The 17,639-nt window shown below is 36.1% G+C and overlaps 1 protein-coding gene across 4 annotated transcripts in view; it reads left to right on the top strand.

Annotated features, from left to right (window-relative positions):
- SPICE1 (spindle and centriole associated protein 1) overlaps positions 1-17,639 on the top strand; it is a 58,530-nt gene continuing 40,891 nt past the window's right edge. The window contains exons 1-5 of one of the 4 annotated variants that reach the window (XM_076001450.1): positions 1-88; positions 5,417-5,515; positions 8,086-8,133; positions 12,988-13,131; positions 17,224-17,329. In XM_076001450.1, coding sequence (XP_075857565.1) covers positions 5,417-5,515; positions 8,086-8,133; positions 12,988-13,131; positions 17,224-17,329 — 397 coding nt within the window. In that variant the 5' untranslated portion in view covers positions 1-88. Of the gene's footprint in view, positions 117-5,416; positions 5,516-8,085; positions 8,134-12,987; positions 13,132-17,223; positions 17,330-17,639 lie in introns of all 4 variants that reach the window. The other 3 variants (XM_076001454.1, XM_012787517.2, XM_076001464.1) reach the window with 3 other exon arrangements.

Raw genomic sequence — 17,639 nt, 5'->3', positions numbered from 1 at the left:
CTGGTAACCCAGGCAACATCCCGGAAGTGGCCGGTTGCGTTAGCCTGTGGCGCGCTCCGCGGTTCCAGAACCTGGAGTTTTAGTCGCGGTGAGGGCGACAGTCGGGAAACGGCAAGGCAGGTTGAGATGATGGAGGCCTGCAGCCCGCAGCCCCTCAGAGCCTTGGGTACCCGGCTTCATATGGGGCGGGGAGAACGGTGGTGGCGTCTCTTTTCTGTTCCCTGGGGATCCAGGCGCCGGGGTCGGGAAGTCCTTACGAGAGAAAGCGCAGCCGCGGCTGTGTGTGTTTTGAGAGTGTATGTGCGTGTGCGGGTGCGTGTCTGGCTGTGTTTGTGTCTAGCGCGCTCCAGGGCCACCTTGAGTGTGCGCGCGCACGCCGCTTTCGGGCCTTTTTGCACAGAACTAGAAATTGAGGGTACTCGGTTGTAGCTCTTAAGTAGGTTACCGTCCAGCAGGAGAGAGACCAACTGTCCAGGGTACGTTGGGACCGGGTCCTTGGAATGGATGGATGGATATCAGAGAGGGGTTTCTCAGAAGAGGCCAACAATTATTGGATGAAAGGAGAGAGTATCTAATGGAAAGGGGTAAGAGGACTAGGATAGAACTGGGTGAAGGCCCTTGATTAAGTTGTTTATGAGAAGGGAGGTACCTTCACAGCTAATAGAACCTGTGAAGAAATGGAGAAGAGAATAGAAAAATCAGGATATTTTTTCATTTCTGATTGGTAGTTTACTAGTTTCTATGTAAGAAATTACCACAAATTTGGTGGTTTAAAACAATTTCACATTTACTCTCTCACAGTGTCTATGGGTTATGAATTTGGACATGGCTTAGCTAGGTTCTCTGCTTAGGATCTCACAAAGCTGTAATCCAGTTATTGGCCAGGCTGCATTCTCATCTGGAGGCTCAACTTGGTAAAAATATACCTCCAGGTACACTCAGGTTGTTGGCAGAATTTATTTCGTTGTTGCTGTATGACTGAGCCTCACCCAACATCCCCCCCTCCATGCCACCCCCACCACAGCCTCTTACTGAAGGCTGAACTCAAGTCATAGAGGATGCCTGCAGTTCCTTGAGTTCCTTGCCACTGGCCTTTTCCACAGGCAGTTACAACATGGCGGTTTGCCTCCTCAAGCCTGGAGAGCCTCTTTTGCTACAGCCTTCTAAGGCAGTTCTGTATAACACAATGTAATCACAAGAATGACATCTCTTCTCACATTTGCCTCACACAGGGGTGGGGAACCTGCAGCCTTCTGATTTCAAGAATGTTCTTTTTTAAGTACCAAAGGAGGCAAGAAAAGCTTGGTCTTTCTCTGCTGCACCCTTTTAATAAAAGGATTTGTTCTGTAAATTTTGGATTCAGTCAAAAGGCTGCCATCAAGGATCCAGAAAGCCACTTATGGCCCCAAGTGGTCCCAAGGCCACAGGTTCCCCATCCCTATGAATTGAAGTGAAAAAATGGCAACAGATGTGCATCTTCGCTTCACCACTGTTTTGTCAGGTGAATGTGGATTCATTGAATATAACATTTTCTTATGTTAAAATTGGTAACTTCACATTCACACAAATAATACTCAGATATTTGATCATGTGTTTATATTTCTATGTCTCTTTGCTTAAAGAAAAGCTTTTCTGATTGGACATATTATGTTTATTATCAGAAGTCACCATTGGTATACAAATAACTGATAAAAAAATACTACCTTTTCTATATTTTTGGTATTGGTATATTGAGGATATCGCCTTTCAGTCCATGGGCCCTTTGACAGCTATTTTTGACTACTCATATTCATGACTGTTTTTTCAGAATTAAGGCTGGTGGAATTTTAGCCTCTGAATAAGTATAATATTTTAAATGTTGTAACTTGAAATATATTTGTCCCCTTATTTTTAAGAATAATAATACAGGTTCATTGTAGAGAGTTTGGAAAATATAGAACCAAACAGAGGTAATCCAATTCTAGCCAAGTTTTCTACCATGTGCTTTACAGTCATTTAGACCTGGTTTTGACTGTCTCCTCTTTGCTCGGCCTATTATTAATTGTGTGACTTTGAGCAATATAGGTAACTCTCTCTAACCCTCATTTTTCTTATTTGGGGAAGAGGTTAATAGTGTCACTGACACCATTGTCCGCAACACTTAAATAGAACTTTGTGTATGCTAGGCAGGGTTCTAAGTGCTTATGTATTTCATTAGTTCCATTTCACAGTTGTGGCAAAGATGGGATGTGAATCCAGGCAGTCTGATTTCAGCTGGTACTCTTAACCACTATGTTATATTGTCTCTCAACATAGTGCATGCCTCATAGGGTTGTGGGATCAAATGTGAAGCTTTTTGCCCAAATAAGTGCTTTTAAACATTCTTCTTAATATAATTTTAATGGATATGTAATCTTAATATAATTTTAATGGATGTACAATCATATAGATTTACCGACATTTTATGATTCCCCTTTGTTTTTGCAGAGTAAATTGGAGATCTAAGTGGTTAAAGATCAAAGTGGTTAAAATACATTTGATTTCTTTCTTTGAACAACTATTATATTTTTCTATATCCTTTTTTATAAAAGCTTTATTGAGATAAAATTCATGTATCATAAAATTAACCTTTAAAGTATACAATTCAGAGGTTTTTAGTATATTTATGTAGTTGTGCAACTGTCATCACTCTCTAATTCTACAACATTACATCACCCAAAAAGAAACTCTATACCCACTGGCAGTCAATCTTCATTCCCTGCTCCCTCTAGATGCTGACAACAACTAATCTACTTTATGTCTCTATGGATTTGCATATTCTGGATATATTATATAACTGATATCTTACAATGTGTGGCCTTCCGTGTTTAGAACCTTTTCAAGGTTCATCCATGTTGTAGCATATATCAGTGCATCATTTCTTATTGTTGCCAAATAATATTCCATTGTGTGGATATACCACATTTTATTCATAGCACCGCATCAGTTGGGATATTTCTTCTTTTTGTCTTTTAAAAATGCTGCTGTGAACAATTATGTAAAAGTTTTTATGTGAACATATGTTTTCAATTCTCTTGGATATATACATGGGAGTGGAATAGCTGCTAGGTTATGCAGTAACTCTGTGTTTTACTTTTTGAGGAATTGCCAAACTATTTTGTAAAGTGCCTACACCATTTTATATTCCTATCGGTAATGTATGAGGATTACAGTTTCTCCACATTCTTGTCAATGCTTATTCATCTTTTTGATTATATCCATATTAGTGGATGTGAGGTAGTATCTCATTGTGGTTTTTATTGGGATCTTCCTAATAACAATTATGTTGAGTATCTATTCAGGTGCGTATTGGCTGTCTACCATAACTTTGGAGAAATGTCTATTCAAGTCCTTTGCCCATTTTTAAATTGGTGTTTTTATTGTTGAGTTGTAAGAATTCTTTATATAACCTGAATACAAGTCCTTTGTCAGATATATGATTTGCAGATATTTTCTCCCGTTCTATTGGTTGTCTTTTAACTTTCTTGATTGTGCCTTTGAAGCACAAAAATTTTTAATTTTGATGACACCTAATTTACTTTTTCTCTTGTTGCTTATGCTTTTGGTGCCATATCTAAGATACCATTGCTTAATCCAAAGTTCACAAAGATTTACTCTTATGTTTTCTTCTAAGAGTTTTATAGTTTTAGCTTTTACATTTAAATCTGTGGTTCATTTACTGCCTTTACTTCCCAAGTAGCTGGGACTATAGGCACGTGCCTCCTTGCCTGGCTAATTTTTTTGTGTTTGTGTGTATTGAGACAGAGTCTCGTAATGTTGCTTAGTCTGGTCTTAAACTCCTGGTCTCAAGTTATCCTCCCATCTTGGCCTCTTAAAGTGCTGGAATTATAGGTGTGCGCCACCGCACTTAACCTTATGATTCATTTAAAATTAATTTTTGTATGTGGTGTGAGGTAGGGGTCCAGCTTCATTCTTTTTCACATGAATATCCAGTTGTCCAAGCACTATCTGTTGGAAAGACTATTCTTTTCCCATTGAATTGTCTTGGCACCCTTTTTGAAATTAAACTGACCATATATATAAGGATTTGTTTTGGACTCTCAGTTCTATTCTATTCTGTATCTTTAAAATGGCATTTATGACTCTGATACTTATTGTGTGACCTTCACAGTTGGTTAATTCTTTGTCCTTTTGTTTTCTCATTTGTAAATGAGTAATAAATAATAAGTATGTCTGGGATTATTGTGAAGATTAAAGAAGATAATGTGTAAAGAGTTTAGAATAGTACCTGATTTATATAGTAAGCACTCAGTATGTGTTAGCTGATGACATCATTACCACAGCTACTACTATATCATCATTGTCATCATCATCATCATAACCATCATAGAATTAAGCGTTATTCCCTAACTTGTATGTGACTTATTCTCTTTTGCTGATTTGTAAACTCTGAAATTAGATACCATGTTTAAAGAGTGAATGTGCTGGGTAAAAGAGAGTTACAGAGAACAACCAAGATTAAGGGCAAACTCTTGAAAAATGCTTGCATTTAGGCATTTTTATTACAGTAGACAATTTTTAAAAAATGTACTTAAGGAAAATAGTAGAGTCTTTGTTTTAGGCCAATTCGGAATAAGGGGGTCAGCTGGAAAGTTCTGTAATTATTTAGGTAGGTAAAAGGATTTCATAACAGTAGTCAAGTATATGTATTGCTTTTTAAAAGTCACGTACATGTATTATAAAATCCTACTGTTCGGGAACTATGGGTCTCTTTTCTGATTTTTTATATGTTTATTCCAGTATCCTTAGCATTGCTATTTTAAGAGTGCCAAGCTAATGTTGGTAATTTACAAATTCTAGTTTAAAATCCTTCATTAGCTCCATTTAGTATTATGCAAAGGATATTAGAAGTGGTTATCATACCTCATTTGTTCTCCAAAGTTTAGCTAGTTTTATTTTAAAGTAAGCATATATGTATCTGGTAATGATTTTGAGTGTTAGAGTGCTTACAAAAGAACTCTGACTCTCTTTTGCCCTCTCTTCCCTTCACCTTGAATTTATATTGTTAGTGTGTGACTGGCATTTTTTCTACTAATTGTGAGTTTGTATAACTGATCACAAAGCCTATAACTGCTGTCCTACTTCTCTGCTGTAGGCCATGATTTCTGCATTCCTAGTGTTCTTTATTAGTTAAATATATATAAGTTGTTGACTTGAGATTTCTTTTATTATAGTCACCCATACCAAGTTTCTATTAGTTGTTAAATGAGAGAACAAAGTATTTTGCTAGCCTGTTCCTTTAATCATGCTTGAATTTTTCTTCTGATGTTTTAAGATTCATTTTGTTTTTCTTGGATGTCTTTTTCCCCCCTCTGGTGATGCTTAATTATTTACTTTTTCTCGTATATTGAAAATTTGATGTGATTATTACTTCCAGATGTCATTTGTCAGAGTGCAGCGTTATGGTCCCCGGGGAGGCGGAAGAAAAGCACTGAAAATAAAGAAGAAGAAAATTGCAGTGAAGCAAGAATGGGATGTAAGTCTAGGTGGGATAATAAGCAATACAGTATTCCTCTGAAGCAACAGACACGGTGTCATGACCCTAGTCACTCAGGACGGAGTTCTGAATGGGGCTCAGCTTGTCATAGTGTGGAATGGGTTTCTGGGCATGTTATATCCTAGGTGTTGGAGGGAAGAGCAGAATCCTTCGGGGAGGGTTTTAGAATACACATATCTAGGCTGTAACCTCCATCTCCTTTGAAGAATTAGAATCTTAAATTGGTGGGGAACATACTTTAAAAAGTCTCCTCTCCTCTACTTGATTAAGAATTCACTGCATTAGGCAACTCTAGCTCACCTGTGTCACTAAAGTTTGTGCATTCTTTTGGTACCTTTTTTAGATTTGCCCACAGCAACCAGTGATACCATAACCATATGAGTGGCATTTTTGGATGAAAAAATAGATGATCCTTGCTGTCTTATCCCTTGAATTATTTATTGCTTACCTCCAGGACTTGGTTAGTTTCAGTCCAAAGGTTCCCTTAAGATATAAGACAAGTCTCAAGCATCTGGGACATATGATCTCTGGCTCCTAACCTGAATAACATCTGGTATTACCAAGGAAATTTATATGTTCTACAGCTTGATACTTTGGTTTGGACCATGAGATTTTAAATGCCTTTATTTTCTATTGTGGAGAGTAACTAGTCAGGAACTAGTTTGAATCTCAGGGATTCTTTTGGACTTGGAACCTTCTGGTTTGCAGCTGATCAGGAATTCTGGGCAAACTGACAGCTTTTGAAGGTGGAACAGGGGTACTTTTCTGTGTTTAGATTGTTTTGTTGTCATCTGATTGGCTGTAAAATAAAGTTCTGACTCTAAGTTAATGAAACTGATTAAAAGGGGGAAAAAAGTACATGTAATATAAGTGTTATCACCTACAGCCTGGTAACTTTGGGAAGTTCAGTACAGTTGACTCTTGAATAACATGAATTTGAATTGTGCAGATCCACTTACATGCAGAATTTTTTTAGTAAATACAGTTGGTCCTTTTTGGGTTTTGCCTCCACAGCCAAAGGTGGATTGCAAATACAATATTTTTGGGATGCAAAACCTGCATATACAGAGGGCTGACTGCAGGACTTGAGTATGCATGGATTTCGCTATATGCTGGGGTCCTGGTACCAATCCTTTGTAGATACTGTGGGATGACCATATTTATTCCTATATGCTGCTATTATTCCAGATGTAATCAAACCCCATTATTTGAAATTGCATTAAAAACCTTCCTTGCTTTACATTTTTATCCCCGTGTGGAAAAATTTTGTTTTTTGAAGGTAGACTGAACATAGAAAATGGTCATAAGTCATTTGGAGTGAATGGCAAATGAGGGAGAAGAGATAAAACTGATTAATATTGTTTTGATAAAAATAAGTAAGACATTTTCTAAAATGGCTAATAAATTAGATTTAAAGGCAATTTCAAAAGAAAATAGTTTTAAGCACAATAGTATTGACGAATATTATATTTTCTTCCATGAGAACTAATTCTAAGCACATCCCCTCTCATTTGTATGCCTGAATTTTTTTGTGATTATTAAAAACAATTTTTGTGATCCTATAGTTTTACCTTGTACCTTTCTTTTTCTCTCTCTCTCTCTTAGAGACAGGGTCTTGCCATGTTGCCCAGGCTGGCCTCAAACTTCTGGGCTCAAGGGATCCTCCTGCCTCAGCCTCTTGAGTAGCTGGGACTGGCACCACTGTGCCCAGCTTATGCCTTGTACCTTTCTAGATCAATGTAAAAGAAATAACAGTTTTTGTATAGAAAAACCTTGACCTATAATAAATAGAAATCATGGCCAAAAAGGTTAGTCTGTGAATACATCAGAAGCTATTTTGACTTTTAGTTCTCTTTGTATTTCCCATCAATTAGAAGTAAAATTCTTAACTTGTTTTATTTCCTGCCTTACCAAATCTGTGTAGCAAAATGGCTGAAGTAGTTTTGGAAAGGGCTAAGTTGCGGGGCTGCTACTTAAAGCTGTGTAGGCTGTATACCACACAATTCCAAGGGCTGCTAGTTACATGGACTTATATTAATGGTACCTCCTGGAGTTGTACAGTGTAGTAGCCCTGTCATGTTAGTTTACTTTCTTTTTATTTAAGTGACTCTTTTTACATTTTATGAAATTATGCGTTGCCCTCAAACTTCATCTCTCATTGTGTGCTTAAGGTGTTTGTGGATACAAATTGAACCTCTCTATGGTGATCACGCTTTGTTTTAGAAATCTTTAGAGTTGCCTTAAAATCCTGGGATTTTATGGAATACTCATTTTGAATAATTACTATTCTCTTTTATTCATTGTTTAATGTAATGTATGCCTACTTGGCAAATTCAGTGCTTATTTTCTGTAAGGCTCCTAAAAATAGTCTTTTATTTTCTATAAGTCACCTGAAAGTAATCTGTGTTAATATTTAAATTGAGAATACTGATTCCTGGAAAGAAAGAATTTTTGGTACCAGGATTTTGAAACCATTTCAGCCATTAAAAACTAGTAGAACTAATATTTTATAAGAAAACTTTTTTTTAAAGAACGATCTTCTTTTGCAGAGTACTGTGAATGATCTGACAGTTCACCGGGCAACTCCTGAAGATCTGGTACGTTTAATACCAAAAATTTAATCATTTATTCAGAGTATTTAGTAATAAGATCTCTCTAGTCTAACATTACCCTGTATACATCTTTTCTTTTTAAATCTGTAGACATCTTCAGCATTATTTGTTAGTACTTCCCTATACAAACATATTGGTCTAGTCAATGTAGTAGTTTATTCTTTGAACATGCCATGTATATTTCCACATTTCTGCCCAATTCATGCTATTTTCCTTACTTGGAACAATTTCTCTACCTTCTTCTCTCCTTGTCCAAGTCTTACTTTACTTAATTATCTTGGTTCCAATTCTGCTTTTTAAAGTTTCCACTATAGGTTTTATAAAAAATACAGCTTTATTGAGATATAATTCACATGCCATCAAATCTATCCTTTTAAAATATGCTGTTCATTGGCTTTTAGTATACTGAGAGTTGTGTAACCATCATCACTATCAATTTTTAGAACATTTTCATTACCCCAAAATGTAATCCTATATCCATTAACAGTCACTTTCTATGCCTGCCTCCTCCCAGTTTATGACAATGACTAATCTACTTTATGTCTTTATAGATTTGCCTATCCTAGACTTTTCATATGAATGGAATACAACATTAAGCCTTTTGTTGTCTAGCTTCTTTCTTTTTCCATAATGTTTTCAAGGTCCATCCATGTTGTAGTATGTATGTATCAGTACCTTATTCCTTATGATTGTTGATTAATATTCCATTGTATGGATATACCATATTTTATTTCTCCATTTGCCAATTGGTAGACATTTGGGTTGTTTTCACTTTTTGACTATTATGAATACTGCTGCTGTGAACATTCGTGTACAAGTTTTTGTGTAAACATATATTGTCACTTCTTTTGTATGTATATCTAGGAGTAGAATTGCTGGGTTATATGGTATCTCCATATATGATTTTCTGAATAATTGCCAAACTGTTTTCCAGAGTGGCTGCACCATTTACCATGAGAATGTATGAGGCTTCCATTGTCTTCACATCATTGTTATTGTTGCTTTAAATTTTAGTTCTGCTAGTGGATGTAAATTGCTATCTCATTGTGGTTTTGATTTACATTTCCCTAATGACAAATGATGTTAAGCATATCTTCATGAGCTTATTGGTCATTTGTAATATCTTTGGAGAAATATCTGTTCAAATCCCCTAGTTATTTTTATTTTTATTTTATTTTAAATTCTTCATTTTTTTTTTATTTTTAGAAAGATCTATTTATTTTTATTATTTCAAACTATGAGGGTACAAATGTTTTTGGTTACATGGATCACTTTTGTTACGCTCGAGTTAGGGTTGTAAGTGTGCCCATCACTCAGATAGTGTTCATTGTACCCGTTAGGTTTTCGCCCGTTTCCCTTTACCCTTCCCCCCTGCTTTATTTCCACTGAGTTTTACTTCCCTCTGTGCACTTTTGTTCATCGGTTTGTTCCAGTTTAACAGCGAGTACATGCAGTGTTTGTTTTTCCATTCTTTAGATACTTCACTTAGGATAATGGTTTCTAGTTCCATCAAAATTGTTGCAAAAGGCCTTGATTCATCCTTCTTCATAGCTGAATAGTATTCCATAATATACATATACCACATTTTGTTAATTCCCTCATAAATTGATGGGCATTTGGGTTGACTCCATATCTCTGTAGTTGTGAATTGTTCTGTAATAAGTATTCAAGTAGAGATATCTTTTTGATAAAATGACTTCTTTTCCTTTGGGTAAATACCCAGTACTGGAATTGCTGGGTCAAATGGTGGGTCTACTTTTAGTTCTTTGAGGAATCTCCATACTGTTTTCCATAGAAGTTTTACTAATTTGAAGTCCCACCAGCAGTGTAGAAGCATTCCTTTCTCTCTGTATCCATGTCTACGCTTCATTTGGAACCAGAAAAGAGCCTGAATTGCCAGAGCAACCTTAAGCAAAAGGAACAAATCTGGAGGCATCACTTTACCAGACTTTAAGCTATACTACAAAGCTATAGTAACCAAAGCAGCATCATACTGGCTGGCACAGAAGAGAGAGACATAGACCAATGGAACAGAACAGAGAACCCAGATATAAAACCATCCACATATAGCCAGTTGGTTCTTTGACAAAGCAGACAATAATACACACTGGGGAAAAGAAGCCCTGTTCAGTAAATGGTGCTGGGAGAAGAGCCACATGCAGAAGAATGAAACAGGATCCATATCTCTCACCACTCATAAAAATTAATTCAAGATGGATAAAAGACTTAAATGTAAGGCATGAAACCATAAGAATGCTAGAAGAAAATGTTGGAAAAACCCTTCTAGATATCAGCCTAGGCAAAGAATTTATGAAGAAGACCCCAATGGCAGTAACAGCAACAACAGAAATAAATAAATGGGACTTGATTAAATTAAAAAGCTTCTGCACAGCTAAGGAAATAATCAACAGAGCAAATAGACAACCTACAGAATGGGCGAAAATATTTGCAAGCTATCCATCCGGTAAAGGGCTAGTAACCAGAATCTACAAAGAACTCAAAGAAATCAGTAAGAAAAAAACAACCCATTAAAAAGTGGCAAAAGACATGAACAGAAGCTTTTCAAAAGATAGGCAGGTAGCTAATAAACATACTAGAAAATGCTCAGTGTCACTCACTCATCATCAGGGAATGCAAATTAAAACCACAGTGAGTTATCACTTTACCCCATTTAGAGTGGTTTTTATTCAAAAGCCCTCAGTCATTTTGAAATCGAGTTATTTATTTCTATTATTGAGTTGCAAGAGTTCTTTATATATTCTGAATATAAGCTTTTTATCAGGTGTGATTTGTAAATTTTTCTCCTATTTTCTTAGTTGCCTTTTCACTTTCTTGATGGTGTCCTTTGAACATGAAAGTTTTTAATTTTGGTGAAGTCCAATTTATTTATTTTTGCTTTTGTCATTTGAATTTTTAGTGTCATATCTAAGAAACTATTTTTCTTTTTCTTTTTTTTTTTTTTTTGAGACAGAGTTTCGCTTTGTTGCCCAGGCTAGAGTGAGTGCTGTGGCATCAGCCTAGCTCAAAGCAACCTCAAACTCCTGGGCTCAAGCAATCCTCCTGCCTCAGCCTCCCAAGTAGCTGGGACTACAGGCATGCGCCACCATGCCCGGTTAAATTTTTCTATATATATTGAGTTGGCCAATTAATTTCTTTCTATTTATAGTAGAGACGGGGTCTCGCTCTTGCTCAGGCTGGTTTTGCACTCCTGACCTTGAGCAATCCGCCCGCCTTGGCCTCCCAAAGTGCTAGGATTACAGGCGTGAGCCACTGCACCTGGCCCTAAGAAACTATTTTCTAATAAAAAAGTTCACAAAGAGTTACTTCTATGTTTTCTTCCAAGATAATGCATATCATTTATCTTTATATGGATATGCCCAATCTCCCTGGGCAGATTGTTAATGCTGTTGAGAAATAGGGACTGTATCTTGTACATCTTTGTGTATCTAGAAGTCTTAGTCCTGGTAGGTGCTCATTAAATATTTATTGAGACTTATAATGACCTCCAAGTGACTTAACATTTTTTTTAATGAGAAATTTCAAACTCAAGTGAAAGTAGAGACAAAGATATAAAGAACTCCCATGTACTGTTTACAAGATATAATAGTTAATAAAATTTTACCATATTGCTTCATTTATCATACTCTTTTCTTCCTTCACTGAAATATTTTAAAGCAAATTTGAAAGAACACATCATTTTGTACCTATATATTCTATTTGCATTTACAAAATTATAGATTTTTTAACATAATCAGAGTGACATTATACCCAATAAAAGTAAAAATATTTTTTTGCTATTACTTAATACCTAGCACATATTCTAATTTTCCCAATTATCTTAAAAATGTCATTTCGTTCATTTTTTGAGTCAGTATCTTTACATAATATTTGGTTATTAGTCTCTTAATGGACTGATTTCTTATTTACATGGTGAAAACTTACTAGGACATTTTATTAGATAATACATGTTCATATTTATAGATCTGAATACTAAAGTACTTATAGAACCAAATATCTGCTTTTATTCCTTAGCCACCTCAGTGTACTCCTCCCTCTAATTCTTGAGGCCTGTGGCTCATATCTCTTCTTCTGCCTCAGGAACTCCACTTCCCTGGATTTCTGTATCTTCAGTGACCCACTTTCACATTCAGCCATTGAAGGCCTATAAAAACACTGCATTATTTGCTCTTGGTACCGATGTGGTTATCATGAAGTGAGAGTGTCTTTGCCAAAGATGACTCATTGTGTTTTGTACCTTGTACATTGTGCCTAGTCAGCGTGTGTGTGTATGTATGTATGTTTAAAAAATGCTGGTTTTGGCCGGGCGCTGTGGCTCACGCCTGTAATCCTAGCTCTCTGGGATGCCGAGGCGGGTGGATCGTTGGAGCTCAGAAGTTCAAGACCAGCCTGAGCAAGAGCCGAGACCCCGTCTCTACTAAAAATAAAAAAAAAACAAAAAACGTTAATTGGCCAACTGAAAATGGAAAAAAAAAAAAAATGCTGGTTTTGACCTGCCGAGCCCCGATTGGTTTTACCACCCATTAAATGAGTCCCAACCTGTGATATGAAAAACACCATAGTCTTATACACAGGAAGTAGAAATTAATGTTATTTTCAGTGTGTCTTTTAGCAAGGTTTACTAATTCTGATTCTTTTTTTAAAGATCATTTTTGAAAATTTAGAGGACTGTGAAAATTTTGGCTGTGAATATATATAAAATGCATATGTTGGATCAGAAAAAATTTAAAAGTGATGAACTAGACTAAGTGGTCCCACCATCTGAGTAGACAACTTCTTTGTTCCTGAAACATTCCTTTATATTTTTTTCTTTCTCTATAGATACGCCGTCATGAAATACATAAGTCGAAGAATAGAGCATTAGCACACTGGGAACTCCAAGAAAAAGCTCTGAAGAGAAGATGGAAGAAGCAGAAACCAGAAACTTTGAATCTTGAGAAAAGAAGATTGTCTATCATGAAGGAGGTAATGCTAAACTTCATTATTTTTAGAGTTAGGAAGAGAAAGAGATAGATAGGATTCTCTTTTTTCCCCGAATTAGATTCACATTGGAGAGACTCTAGTAATTACTGCATCCTTATACAATGATCTACATATGGACTTTTAAAATAGCAGCAGAGTGATGATTAGAGTCTAGTTTGGTGGTTTAAATTCCTGCTCCACAACTTACTATGTTACCTAACCAAATTTTTTAACTTCTCAGCCTGAATTTTCTCATATTTAAAATGGAATAACATTATTTGCTTGACTGCATTGTTGTGAGATTTCAATGATATAATATTGTAAAGTGATCAGCACAGTCCTTGGCATATAATTAGTGTTTTATATATAGAATCTACTACAATTATTAATATTTTTCTCACTTTAATAGCAAGGCTATTAGATTACTTTGCAAAAGAAAAATTGTGTGCTTGTCCATCTGGGTAGTAAGCCACTTGCCTTTTTTTTTTTTTTTAATTCAGGATATTTTGGGGGTACAAACATTTTGGTTACATGAAATGCATTTACCTCGCTTCAAGCCAGGGCCACAAGTGTGTCCTTCCCCCATACAGTGCACCACGTCTTCATTAGCTGTGAGTTTACCCTCCCCACCTGCTCTATCCCCTACCCTACACCCCCCCCCCACCTGACCGACCTGACCGGTACCCAGTGAGTATTACTACCATGTGAGCACCGTAGTGTTGATCAGTTAGTCCCAGTTTGATGGCGAGTACATGTGGTGCATGTTTTTCCATCCTCCTGATTCCTGACTTCGACGAAGGATGGAGCCACTTATCTTTGGATTAACCTTATGCCAGATACTATAGGATGTTTAGATAAGTAGTCAGATTATTTAGGGATAAATTATATGGGAAAATAAGAAAAAATAACAGTAGTTATTTTGCTGTATTTGAGTTGAAATCATTGTAAAGGAATGTGCTTTGTATGTGAGTACTAACTGGTACTAACTGATCAACACTACGGTGCTCACATGGTAGTAATACTCACTGGGTACTGGTCAGGTCAGTCAGGTGGGGGGGACTAGGGTGGGGGATAGAGCAGGTGGGGTGAGTAAACTCACAATGTAGTATTGTTCCTTGTTGAGGTTGAAGCTTATGGCACTTGGCTATCAGGGTGTTGTTTCATGACAGCTTTGAATCATACTCTGCATTTTGAGGAATTCATTAGGCTTCTTAGTGAAATAAAGCCTCAATTTTATACATCATCAGGAAGAATGGTATCTCTCAAATAAATTTATACAAGAGCTTGAGAAAGTCATTTGACTTTCTCAAATGGATTGTTTGAGAAAGAATGCTTCTTTACAGTCATGTACATTTAAATGTTATACATTCATTAATTCTCAGTGAAAGGCCTATAAACATAGATCTGACCACGAAAAGAGGCAGCCTAGTGCAGTGCCAGACTCCCACATTGCCACTAAAAATAATGTAACGGATATCCTTGAATATATTTTTGAATACATGTATAAGTATATTTATAGGATAAATTCTTAGAGGTAGAATTGCTGAGTCAAAGGATATGTGCATCTTTTATTTTAATATTGCTAAATATGTAATGTCTGTTTAAGAGATGTCATGGGACCAAAGAAAGAAGCATTCCTAGGCATGTCCACATAGGCTAAATCATTATGTATTAAAGTTACCAGGACCCATCCCCATGAAGCTGGGCTCCTCGATTAATATAAATTAAGAGAAAGTTCTTTGGCCAGCATAATCTTAGATTTCATTTGCTGTGTGATGCACGCATGCCATGGGAATCAAGCACACTAGAGTTCAAATCCAGCTCATAGAGAGGGAGGCTTTCACAAAGATTTTTATAATTTCCCCAAGTCTCTTTGTAATTTCCCAATTCCATCTGGTTTCTCTTGCCATGGAACAAGAGGGCTAGGATGAGGAGTGTCCAATAATGTTTTCTTACATGGACCTTTACTGATCCTTCAAAAATTCAAGATATGCACCTCTGCAAACCCATCTGGGGAAGTAATGTATACAGTTGGACTTGGGGAGATCAGTTTATCAATCAAGAGGATGGGCTTTATGAGAGGAGTGATAAATCTAGAAAGAAGAGAGGAAGGCCAGTCAATGCACTGATCTTTGGCCTCTCAAACCATCTGCCCAAAGGGCAGAGACTAGCTAATGGTGGCAGGAGAATGGCTTTACTTGGGAACTTATTATAATTAATATCAGGTTTCAACATGATTAGTAAGATTATTTCTCCACAATCAGCATCTGTCAGTTCTATCTCATTATTTTGATAGGTCAGTGCTATTTTTTTAAATAGTAAACTCTTAACATTGCCAATAGGCTTTGTTCAATTTTTCTAGTGATAAGTTATGTAGATTCATTCACTGATTGCTAAGCTTTTAATTGCATGTACTTGCAAGATGGCTAAGCCGGGATAGAAATTTGGTTTATGGGATAATATAAGTTGAAACAACATTCTTAAACATCTCTAGAGTGCTATACAGGTTTTCAGTGTGTCCATATCCTTGTAACACCTCTGTAGGGTTGGGATGTGGTTGTATCTCCATTTATATATCAGGAAACTAAGTTTAAATAGATTGGATTTTGCTCACTTGACTGGGCCTAAAACCCCAGTCTTCTGGTTCCAAATGTACTCCAGCCTTATGGTATTCCAAAGCTTATTTTTTGTGGAAGGAACAAATTCAGTACTTTATTCTCACCAACTGAACTAGCCAACCTGTTTGCCCATAGGAGGGGAAGAAGGGGAAAAATTAGGAATATGACTTGTTATTTTTCTCTTTTTGTCCTAAAATAATAATTGAGGTCACATTATATACTTGTTTACATGGTGTAGAGAAATTCTGGTGAGAGTATTTGTTACTAGATGTTTTATCGATTTGAGTCAGTGTTGGAAACTGTATAGTTTCCAATTTTGAGACTCTTTCAACTTATGAATGTCATCTGGTGGTGGTAGACAGAGTTATCTTGCTGTACTCTAGGCTGTGGCCTTGTTTATAATTATGAAAATTCCTAAGTTGAAAGTATATAATCAGAGGCACTATGATAATGGTATTTTTTGAGTTCCCACCTCTCCAGGATAAAAACTGACTTGTTTTTAAACACAGAGGCATAATATTTTTTTTAATCCTACAACTTAGATCTTACATCCTAAAACTCATATCATACATCATGTTTTTTAAGTTGTGGATTATGACCCATTAGTGGATTATGAAATCACTTTAGTGGTTGAAACACCTCTGAGTTTATGGCTCAAAGATTCATATCATTAATCTGCACTTTTCAAACTGTCGATCCTAATTTGTTAATGGATTGTGAAATCAAATTAGTTGTAACCATCATTTAAAAAATAGAATAGAAATTAAAAAGAAAATATCATAGTGGTTCTCATGCATCAAGTTTAAGTAAAACTTTTATTTTGTTTTATATATATAAAAATATACAAAACATATACATACACTATATATATATATATATTTATTTATTTATTTGTATTCATGAGTGTACCCAGTCACGATTTGATATTTCTTTGGATTGCAGCTAAGCATTTGAAAGCCACTAATTATTATAATAGCCCCATCTACTGGTACTTACAGATATTGCCACTGAAGGATTTTAGAAAGGTAGTGAGTAGCCTATGGTTATTTTTATGTGCATGCCTTTTTTTTTTTTGAGACAGAGTCTCACTTTGTTGCCCAGGCTAGAGTGAGTGCTGTGGCGTTAGCCTAGCTCACAGCAACCTCAAACTCCTGGGCTCAAGCAATCCTGCTGCCTCAGCCTCCCGAGTAGCTGGGACTACAGGCATGTGCCACCATGCCCGGCTAATTTTTTCTATATGTATTAGTTGGCCAATTAATTTCTTTCTATTTATAGTAGAGACAGGGTCTTGCTCTTGCTCAGGCTGGTTTCGAACTCCTGACCTTGACCTGCCTCGGCCTCCCAGAGTGCTAGGATTACAGGCGTGAGCCACGATGCCCGGCCCATGTGCATGCCTTTGAATGGTCTTTTCCTTTGTGATTTGAAAAGTAAATATATTTTTTCTGAATATTAATATTTTTCATTAACATATATTCAGATTCTTTCTGATCAATACCAGATGCAGGATGTGTTGGAGAAATCTGATCATTTGTTGATGGCTACAACAAAAGATTTGTTTGTTGATTTTCCTCGTAGACGCACAGGTAAAGTATTCAATTCAAACAAGAGCGTCTTTTTCTTATTAACCTATATCCTACAACTGACTATTTGTAGGAATTTAAAGTACTTTCTTGGGCATCGTGTTACTTATGTAACAAGTATTCTAGGGTGAATTTATAAGGGTTGCTAGGGTTAATCATTATAATTTGTTTGCTTTCATTAAGAATATTAACTACTTATATTACAAATTATTCAGCTAAGGAAAGGTAAATTGTTATTATCTACTAAAATATTTTATGGTGTAATGTACTGGCTTTTGTAATTTTAAAATGTGACTTAATTTTTAGCTTATTA

The sequence above is a fragment of the Microcebus murinus genome, chromosome 1 (genome assembly GCF_040939455.1).
Source record: "Microcebus murinus isolate Inina chromosome 1, M.murinus_Inina_mat1.0, whole genome shotgun sequence".
Classification (NCBI taxonomy): domain Eukaryota; kingdom Metazoa; phylum Chordata; class Mammalia; order Primates; family Cheirogaleidae; genus Microcebus; species Microcebus murinus.
This window is presented reverse-complemented; position numbering and strand designations above follow the sequence as displayed.